Raw genomic sequence first — 10,933 nt, forward strand, 5'->3', positions numbered from 1 at the left:
TCTGCCCACATTGTTGGACTTCTTCTTCCTACTGGGCTTCTCAAAATGAGCATCAACAATGTGCTTAACAGCGCTTCCCCTTCTACCATCATACTCTGCGAAGGTTTACGGCTCATATCTCTTGGGATATGGCTTGCTGAGTATCCTCAGTGGGTAGGGGGTCTCTGTGCATAAAACCTTTCCTTGGGCACCTTGGCCCTTTCTTGCTTTAACAGTGTTGCGACGTCAGCTATTGTGATAAAACATTGTTCTGTGTTCTGTGAGCCACCGTCCACAAGGGTTTCTTCCTTGTCTGCTACGTGCTCAGGGTCATGTTGGCTCCCCTTTTCCTTAGTCTTGTCCACCTTCAGCTGGTGCATTTCCTCCATCAGCTGCTATTAGGAATACTGTACGGACTGCAATACTTCAATGAAGAAGTTAGTATTGTTAACAGGGTTCCTTTGTTGCTGCTGTGGCCCAGCCCTCGCTCCACTAGCATCCTATGCTTGATTAGGCTGGTGTGGTGTGGCTGGCCTTAATTCTGCCTGCTTTGGCATGACACTTATGTTTCACGTCATCTTTGATCTTAGGGGCATAACTTACGAGGGATATATTTGTTTTCCCTGTCTTTTTCCCAACTTTCTAATGGAGTCACCAATTTAAATGTGGTGAGCCTTTTGTATTGTTATGCTTGGGTCTCTCCTGCTGCATTGCAGCCTATAGATATAAGGTAAAAGAGTTAGGGCTAGATATATGAAACCCATTTTAGGCTAGTTTGTGCACAAGTTGAGCCATCCCAATATGGGCATGTCCTGGCAAAGGTATTGAGTGTACGACATACCTACAGCAGAAAAAACTATTACAGATGTTATAGTAGGAATACAATAAGACGGAATAACTAAAATACTAAGCAAATAACATTAACACTTAAATAAAAAAAGAAAGCTTGGTAAAGTTACGGCAGGATAATACAATAGTAAAATAACACTATAGCAGGTAGTTTAATCACAGTAAACTATTCACGCTGCAAGCACAAAAGAAAAGCTTGTCTACCATAGAAAGTAAGCTTAACTTCTCAGTAGATAGAAATCCAAGAAGGGAACCAATCCCTAACAAGAGTAACCTCAGAGAAGGCTTTTGCTATAGAAGTTATGGACTTTGGAAAAATGACCTAAATGGTTTTAGTTTCAATCCTTAATCTCCTAAAGAGTGAGTATGTCGAGAGGGAGAAATGGGCAATCTATTGATATATGTCTTTATTCCTACTACTCATGTGTCACTGATTTTTTCAATTTTTTTTTCTTATTGTTCTACCTTTTCTTCCTTTGTTTTCCTCTCTGCCCATCCCCCTTTTACTGTTCACGGCTACCGCTTTTTATACTATCTGCCATGGTAGGATTTACCATTTTACCCCTTAACTGGTTTTGACTCCTTATGGGCGTCCTCCTGAGACTGCCCACTAGCCTGTCAGCCGCTTAGCCACTACTATTGCTTTGAACACGTTGGTTGCACCACTCCCCATTCCTAGAAAAAACTGCTTGTCTTGTTTCTTAGCTCTCTCTGTTTTTCACTACTCTTACCTAGATAAGGATTAAGCCTCACCATTACCTACCTTTATGGCATGCATCAAATGGTCCCAACCCTTTTTACTTCTTTTGGGTGAGATGTCATCCCAACAGGACATCCCTCCCCAAAGAAGTTTGAGCGAGAACCCCAAAATAAACTCCCTCTTTCTCCCCACTACTGGACCACACCCTCTGAATACCTTGACCTATGGCACACCTTCCATGTATTGGCTGGAAACAAGTAGGTGGTGCTCTGGCCCTTTATGCATGCTCCACTCCGTTTGAATTTGCTTCCTTCAAGCCTTCACTCCATTTCTGTTGCCTTTGTGTTTGTTTGATTCTGTTGCATGTTTTGGTTGGTGTTTATCTCTTGTGGCATGAAGGATGTGTGGGCTTTTGGGCTCATGTTCCCTGCCTTTCATCCCTTCCTTGGACTGGGCATTGCTTGGGTGAAGGTAGCTAGGATGTGTGCCCTTAAATCTTATTGTATGATGTTATGTATGACATTAATGTTGTGATTAATAAAGTTGTTTTATTATTATCTAAAAATAATGGTAACATGAATATTGAGACATTATCATATAGTCCATGAGATGCATAGTATGTGATTTATGTGAAAAGTCACAAAATATATAAATCACAAGTTCTTTGTAAACTCAAAATTTTAGTTCGTAGTCGATGATGAAATTGGGCATTTCATCTGCGAAGACTATAACAAATCAACTAAGATGATTTGTCTTGATCATGGAAATTGAGATTTCTAATTGGTATGTTGATATGTTTTAAGAGTTAAAACATATTAAACTGGACTGATGTGAGATTTATTATTCTCCTAATGACTGTCAAATGAATAATAAATCTCACGACTTCTATTTACATGAACTCTTAATCTTGAGAAAATAATGGACTTGATCATGAAGTATAGGTTGTTTTGATATATCAAGAGTGGGATCTAAAATAACGATCAAAACTTCAGTATGTTGGACAACTACATTTAGTGTTGATGGAACATATTTTCTCAAGATGGAATTCATAACCTCTTAATAGATATATAAAATATTCACTTAAGATAAGTTTAATGGGTTTGATTATTGAGAGAGTTAGGCCTAACCACTTTAGTAAGGAGTTACTAAAGTATATATTTATGGAATTGGATTTCATAAATATATGATGAATAACTTAAAGAATTGAATAACTTAAAGAATAACTCAAGGAATTAAAATGTAGTAATCTTCAAAGTGGCAGTCTACTTTCATGACTTTGTATTACTACAAATATTTTATAAAGGGGTTGCATGTATAATAAAGTCTTAGGATATAATTTACAAATAAGGCCTAGAGTGCAACTATATTTATATAGTGGTATTAAATATATTTAATGGTAACTTTGGACTTGTCAAGAGTTGACAGAAAAACCCAATGCCCATTAGAGCTAGTGTTTTATTGGTCCATTTTGGTCCCACTCCAAGCCACATACTAAACCCCAAATGGAAAGGCCCAAAAGGCCAGCCCAATTAGATAATCAGTTAAATACAAAGGGAGAAACATATAGAATATTTTTGGTGTGTGACACTATTGTGAAATAGTGTGTATGTGAGTGAGAGATACACTCTTATTTACCCTTGAACTGATTGAAAGACCACACTTCTTGGGTGTTAGTGGAATTAGAGTGAAGATTAAAAGTGTTCCCGAATTCTTCTAATCTTTGTTTTGAAATTCACCGCTTCAAAATACACTCTCTTATTCTTAAATTCTGAAATTTAAATAGTGCATGTTATCAATCGCGAATGAAGTAGATCCATTAATTTTCTGCTGCGTATGTTTTGTATGAGATATAAACCATGTTTTTCCAACAAAGGCCTTCACCTTCCTACCAAGCCCATGTTCTTTTCTTTCCTATGTCTATGGGCCTCTCGGTTGTGGATCTTGTCATACCACTTCATCGTGCATGCTATAGCATTACCTCTCTTTTTATTTCTTGTTACCCGTGGGCTTACGAGCTGATGCTCCTGTCGTGCCAACCCACTTCTTTATCAATCTTTTGCTCAGGGCTTCCTTGACCCATTTTTCACATCTTTACCTCTTTTAGGCTTTATTGACCAACATTCTTGTTGTGCCAGCCCATTTCATTCATCTAGCTTCCTCATCCCATTTACTTCTTTTCTACCTCTTTTACTCTCATGGGCTTTTTGCTATATCCTTTGGGTTTCTTCGGCCTAATTACCAAATCCTTTCCTTTTATTTACTTTTCGGGCTTACGAGCCTTTAAGCTAACCTAATGAATTTACTAATTTATTTCTTAGGCTTCTCCGGCCCATTTACTTTCTCTTTACCTCTTATTGCTCTTATGAGCTTACTATTTCATTTCTTGGACTTCCTCAGCCCATTTACTCTCTCTTTACCTCTTTTGATTCTTGTGGGCTTGCTAGCCATCAATCCTGTCATTTCAGCCTGTTGGGCTTGCTTCCTTATTCCCTTAACTATTTTCCCTTTCCCACCTTTTCTATATTGTTGGGTTTCTTGTCTTCTGCTATTGGACCCTTTATCAAAAATAGTCATCAACAATGATAACTTTGGCTAATTTGTAAGCTAGATATTTTCTTTCTATATCAGTATTTAAACCTTAATGCTCGTTACTTAGAAAACACCTAAATTACAAATTATATGTTAACTTTGCTAAATTGTAAGTTAGATGTTTTCTTTTTATGTTAGTACTAACTTGTTAAGAATTAAAAGAGTTAATGGCCGAGTTAAGGATGGATTCATTATTATCAAGAGGGGGATTACTTGGGGATTGGTTGCATGTTGGCTAGAGATTGAAGTTAGAGTACTAGGATCAGGGTAATCAAAACTAGGAGGATGTGGTGGTGAAAACGGTTGACGTAAGTATTGTGAATGACCAAAGGGCACTTGAGTAGTCTAACATCATCTACGATTGTAAAATGCATGAAGTTCATTTGTAAATTGTGGCTGTAAAGCATCAAATTTGTATTAAACCTAATGAAGATCATGGATTCTTGTCTTTGTCGAAATAGCATCATCTTAATATTATCCCTGCAATGTGTAAATTGGCGCCGGGTATGACCATTGACCAATGAGTCCACACCTGTTACTCAACTTGTGTACTCTTTCATATCTACATTGAATCCAAACTCTAGAGACATCATCAAGTCTTAACATGAATTTCGCGTGCTCCTTTATCAATGTATAAAGCAATGACTTATCTCTCTCTCTCTCTCTCTCTCTCTCTCTCCCTCTCTCAAAAAAAAAAAAAAAAAAAAAAAAAAAAAAAAAAAAAAAAAAAAAACGATTTATATCATCTTTGCTAAAACACTAAAACTAGAGATCCATACAAAAGTGTGATTGGGAATTTTTTTTTTTTTTTTCTATTTTTAGTTATGTACCTATTACTTTATCTTCAAAAATTCAGTTGCATGTTTATTAGATTATTTCACGTCCTTTTGTAAATTCACTGCTACAGTTGATAGATTACTCTTTTTGTCTTACGTTATGTGAAAAGTATTTCATTCTTCTAGGTATTAATAGATTAATATTTGTGAATTCTAACTAGCTCAACTGATAAAGTCTCTGATGGTTGAATAAGAGATCTGGGGTTCAATCCCCACCTACACCAAAAACTGATTGGTGTCTTGGTCTGATGATAAAGAGCTATCATCAAGAGCGAATGTCATAGATTAAAACTCTCTCTAAAAAATAAATAAATAAATAAATATATTAACATTTCATTATTCGTTTTGTGATTCATCTGCACTTGCTGTCATACGTTTAGTTCTTTGTGCAGGTAAAACAAGCCTTGAAAATTAGATAGATAAGTAACGTACATCATTTGCTCTGATTTTGTACCAGCCTTGAAGCATTAGACCTCTCTGAAATATTTCCCTTTTAAACAAAAATTTTAAATTCATATTTCCCTTCTTCAATATAAGTTTTTCTGCTGGATTGCTTAAATATAAGCTAATGGAGATCAGTACCATCTGACTCAAAGTATTCAACGAAATGCTTGGGCCAAACTGAAAAATGGATTAGGCTTAGCCTTAAAATTAAGATTATTTTCCCCCTTTCCAAACAAACTGTGTTTTTTTTAACTTATCAATCAAAAAATAATTAAAAATTAAAACTATTTAACCGTCTCCGTCACTTGCCTCAATGAAATTTATAAGGAATCAAGTTCAACCTAATAGCATTTTGGACTTTTTCTGTCGTATAGAAATTAAACAAAATCTAATTACCATGTTATTAAAACTCAATTTCATACAGCCATAGAAATGTAAAAATGCTTAGAACAAATAGATCAATGCAAATGCAAAGAGTATAGACACATGTGAATGATGTGATATACGTAACCGCTACAGAACAATTGTAACAATGTTAACAAGTTTTGGGGGATATGGGGAGTACAGAATAGGCCTGACCTTTAACATACCCATAACCTCCTGCTTTAACATAACAATAGGAGAAAGATTGATCACAGGTTCCTAGTCCCAACCCTACGGTTGAAGACCTTTGCTACACTTCAATGTCTGCTAGAAGTAGGTACTGCCGAACAAGTTTTCCAGAGTCAATTGCTTTTAAAGACCCTAGACATTAAGAGATAAACAAGTAGATGAAATATTTGCATTAGTAGAGACCAAAACAAATAATAGACTGCACCTCAAGCTAATACGAATTGTCAATTTTTTTGGGTACAATTTCAACAAAAAAGAAGACTAAACATATGAGCAAATGTCCCGAAATGTATCATGACATAACACTTCCACCCCATATCCGGTGTCTAATAAGTATCAGTCCAAGAGGCTGAACACTGCTTGGAATGATAGCAACACCACTCTATCTGTGTCCTTGAGCTCGTTGCATTTCATAGGCACTCCAGGCCCCAGGTCCAGGTGCATACTGAGGAAAATTTTCTGCACCAGCCTGTACCTGCAAGTTAAAAGGAAAGAAATAGCATATCCAGTCAGCAAGAAGACATGAATCCAGAAGACAGTTCATTCACTCATGCATTGATAACGAACATTGGCCACACAGACAAACAAAGAAATGTATAAAATGGAAAACTCACAGGATTCATGCCAAAGCTAGCAGGATAAAGATTTCCCACGTAACCTCCTTCAGGATTGCCATAATTCACATTGTAGCCTGTCCCTACATAGAATAGACTCAAAAATATAAAAATATAACAAATAAACAAAAATCAATGTTCATTGTAAAATAAAGCTCCATGGGGAAAATAAATTTGAGGAATAATATTAGCATCATGTGATTAGTGCATCAACTCAATCAAGGCAATAAAATGAAAGGAATAATTAAATTATTACACATTGCTGAAGTCATCAAACAAGTAATTAGGCCCAAACTAGCCTTCCTTGATCAATTACCAACAATAACAACTCATTTAATCACTTCGTTGAACAAGTGATTTGCATATCTTTTTTAAAATTTTCACCATCTTACATAATGTATTGACTTGTTTGAACCTCAATCAAGACGATTTTCACTGAACCAAGTCAATGAGAATATAGCAACATGCTGCCCCCTAATGTTAATCAAATGAAAAGTTTATGAAACTCAAACAATCATACAAGGTCATGGTTATTCAATGTTATAAAGCCATGTAAGCTAAAAGACTTTTACCTCTTCCCGCTTTTTTTATCCATTCTATCAGAAGCATAATATCCAGTAAACTGATCGGGTAATTAGACTCATTAAGAATTTCCCAAAACTTCTAATTTTATTTTATTTTTTCTTGGTAAGAAGGAACCTAGGAATTTACTTACTATGACCACTTCTTATCCTAAACTACTAAATAGATTTTGCTTACTATGACTCTTACATTAAATAGATTTTATCACAACTTCCTACACTTCAAGGGTTATCCTTGGACTTTTCAAACCATACAATTCTTTGTTCTCTGGGAAAGTGTTTAACCACATTGGTTCCCTGTGCTTGTCAATCTTTTTTTTTCCCTTCACCGTTCCTTTTCAGGTACTGCCTTCAATAAGCTTACATTTCTTGTATTCGGAGAGGGGAGCAGGGAGGAAGGGGAAAAATATTTGAATTTAAAGCTTCAAACCAATTGCAACGAGATAAACCCAGAGCAATTGCTTACCTGGATTCCCAACAGCAGCAGCAGCACGAGCTCTCTTCTCTGCATTAGCAATCTCTGCACGGAGCTTCTCCAACTCTCGGGCCATTGAGAGCAACTTCTTCTCCATTGCTTGACCATGCTCATAATTCTCCGCATATCCTTTCTTCTCATACTCAATTGCAGCTCTAATGCCAACAAAAAGCAGATGGAAATCATCAGAAAATAACAAAACCATAATTGGAACACAATAACACTTCCAAAAGAAGCAGAAGAAGATTTAAACGTGAACTACTACTTTGCACGTTGTAGCTCTTGTTTCATTGTCTCAATTTCTGCCCTTAAAGCTGGAGCCCGTTGCAAATCTGTTGTAAGTCTAGCCAAATCTTGTGTCATTGCTTGCACCTGACCTGTACGCTCCTGCCTTGTAACAGTAAGCTCTTTAATATTAGCACGAACTTGATGAAGCTCAGCACGCATAGCCTCCACCCCACGAAGATCCACCTCCAACTGAACAGACTTCTCATACAATTCTCTCATCTGAGCATCCTTCTCAGTCCGCAAGGAATCGGCAAAGTGACCCATTCTTTGCAATTCGTGGTGAGTAGCTTCCAATTCCTGCTTAAGGGCAACATGGGTAGCAGCTAGCCTCTGGTTATCAACCAACAACACCTGAATATCTTTATACTGAGCATCGAGATGAGCATCAAGTTGGTCCTGAAGTATTGCAGGATGAGGAGGGAGTGATCTAGGACCCATCCCAAATGGGGGTTCTCTCATCTCCTCAAGTAGTGCTGGATGCGACACTGGCCCCAAACCTCTGCCAAATGGCGGTTCATGGACTGTAGGGGGTAGTCCACCCCCTTTCATTGGAAGTGGTGGTCCACGATTTCTTCCTGACATTTTTTTTTATCTCTCTGAATTTTTTTGGTATTGTTTTTCTCAATAACACTAACAAATGGATAATTTATCTAGTTCATGGACCTGAACAAAAACAATAAATTTCAATCACTTTGAAGATCTTTACTCAAAACTAACACATTTAATAATAAATTTAATCCAAAATATACAATAACAAAAAACTCTGCTTAGATTCTCCAAGTAAAACCATTAACAACATACAGAAAACAAACAAACAAACAAAATTTCATATTTACATATACACGAAAACCTAAGGCCCTAACTGCCCGTTTGGTAGCCGAGAAAACTGAGTAAAAGAAACGAAAATCAGAACTCCAATTCAAAACTCAGATGTTGTTTACTTAGAAAAGTGAGTTCTACTAATCCAACACCCCCCCTCCGCCCCCAAAAAAAAGTCTTTACTTTGCTCAGCAAAATTTCTACGAATTGATTAAAAAAAAAAAAAAAGATAGAGGTGCGAAATTGCAAACCTTTGACCTCGAGAAGTAAAGGACAGTTAGAGGGATTGAATCAGAGAAGGGCTTCTAATCTAATCTTCAATTTCCAATAACCCTAAGAATCGGATTTCTTCGCCGGGTTCACTTCGGAGGAAGAATAAAAAATTAGGAGTTAAATTTGCGTTATAAGGATTTCTTTTTCTTTTTGCTAATTTTTTGTGAGGGTTTAAAACTGGGCCAAGACCCTACAAGGGCCCAATGTTATGTATATAGTTTTGGACCCTATTTAAAGGAATATTTTGATATTGGGCTATTTTTGGAACCGTTTCAAGGGTTATTGGTTTATGATAAACTAGTCGTTAACTCGTGCTATACACGAGAATTTATCTATTTGTAAGGTAAATTAAAATAATTTTATGAAATCTTAAATTGATTAAGAAACTGCACCATTGCATGATTTGCTCTTGTATGACTTCAATTTCTGTTACAATTTAATGAAGAAGTTATTACTTGAACGTGCAATAGCTTACCAAAAAAATAACTCAGGAATTCAGATATTAAAACTTCTGAAAAACCAAAAAATATTTAAAAAATCAAATAATTCACTGCTTATAAAGTATTGAAACAAAACAAAATATATATAGCTAAACAATAAAGAAAAAATAAGAGAAAGATGAGTTACATTCAAAAGAATAATCCATAACTATAACTATTGAAATGAATCAAAAGATTCAGAGTCTACGAATTATAGATAATATATGTGTGTGTGTGTGTGTGTGTGTGTGTGTGTGTGTGTGTGTGTGTGTGAGAGAGAGAGAGAGAGAGAGAGACTACGTAACATAAAAATATATGAGAAAGATGTGTTACCATCAAAAGAATAATTTAGATGTTAAAACTTTTGAAAAGCCAAAAAAATATTAAAGAATCATAAGATTTACTTGTTGGTTAGGTTCTTCCTCTTGCTCTTCATCCACCTCTTCAAATTGTTGGTTAGCTTCTTTCTCATGCTCTTCACCTTCAAGATCAAGTTCAGGATGATCAATAACTAAACTTGGTGGTGTGTAGTGATTGTGTTGCAGGGTTTATATTGGAAACCATGACTTGGTTTGCGATATGTACCAAGAACCATAAGACTCAGCTTGTTGTTTTGCTGACTATGATTAGACATCATAATCGGCTTGTTTTACTAATGATACTCCATACTCTACTCTCTCTATCCCTTTTTATGCCAAACTTTGTAAAGAAGTCCACCTCGTTTCAAACTCTATTTTCAAGTATCTTTGATAAGTCTGAAAAGTTTGCACCCTATCATAAGATATCATGTTGGCGAAGTAGAGAAAAAAAAAAGAGACCAACTTCAATATAAATTTTTTTTTTAAATTGTTTAAAAAAAATCAAGAATTTAGATATTAAAACTTCTGAAAAACCAAAAAATATTTAAAAATCAAATGATTCACTGCTTATAAATTATTGAAACAAAACAAAATATATATGACTAAACAATAAAGAAAATATAAGAGAAAGATGAGTTACATTCAAAAGAATAATCCATAGCTATAACTATTGAAATGAATCAAAAGATTTAGAGTCTACAAATTATAGATAATATATGTGTGTGTGTGTGTGTGTGTGTGAGAGAGAAAGAGAGAGAGAGAGAAAGACTGCATAACATAGAAATATATGAGAAAGATGTGTTACCATCAAAAGAATAATTTAGATATTAAAATTTTTGAAAAGCCAAAAAATATTAGAGAATCATAAGATTTACTTGTTGGTTAGGTTCTTCCTCTTGCTCTTCATCCACCTCTTCAGATTGTTGGTTAGGTTCTTCCTCTTGCTCTTCATCTTCAAGATCAGGTTCAGGATGATCAATAACTAAACTTGGTGGGGTGTAATGATTGTGTTGCAGGGTTTATATTGGAAACCATG

General features: G+C 35.6%; 1 protein-coding gene across 2 annotated transcripts; it reads right to left on the reverse strand.

The window, feature by feature from the left end:
• Positions 1–5,878: 5,878 nt before the first annotated feature.
• Positions 5,879–9,191, reverse strand: LOC142640775 (protein FLX-like 1). Of its 2 annotated transcripts, none has more exons than XM_075815032.1 (5): positions 9,038–9,191; positions 7,945–8,630; positions 7,671–7,834; positions 6,624–6,700; positions 5,879–6,484 (listed from the first exon to the last, which is right to left on the reverse strand). In XM_075815032.1, the coding sequence occupies exons 2-5, from the start codon at positions 8,547–8,549 to the stop codon at positions 6,392–6,394; spliced, it is 939 nt and encodes a 312-aa protein (XP_075671147.1). In that variant the 5' UTR covers positions 8,550–8,630; positions 9,038–9,191; the 3' UTR covers positions 5,879–6,391. The 2 variants fall into 2 exon arrangements, with proteins under 2 accessions (XP_075671147.1, XP_075671146.1); XM_075815031.1 differs by having other exon boundaries at positions 6,624–6,706.
• Between the last annotated feature and the right edge of the window lie 1,742 nt (positions 9,192–10,933).

This window comes from Castanea sativa, chromosome 6 (assembly GCF_040712315.1).
Source record: "Castanea sativa cultivar Marrone di Chiusa Pesio chromosome 6, ASM4071231v1".
In the NCBI taxonomy this organism is placed as follows: Eukaryota; Viridiplantae; Streptophyta; class Magnoliopsida; order Fagales; family Fagaceae; genus Castanea; species Castanea sativa.

Bases quoted from the DNA above. Each gene is read 5' to 3' on its own strand.
- LOC142640775 (XM_075815031.1), bottom strand. From the start codon at position 8,549: ATGTCAGGAAGAAATCGTGGACCACCACTTCCAATGAAAGGGGGTGGA. The intron at 7,835-7,944 runs GTAGTAGTTCAC...TGTTGGCATTAG, and splicing joins CAAGAGCTACAACGTGCAAA to AGCTGCAATTGAGTATGAGA. The intron at 6,485-6,623 runs GTGAGTTTTCCA...TTTAACTTGCAG, and splicing joins CTAGCTTTGGCATGAATCCT to GTACAGGCTGGTGCAGAAAA.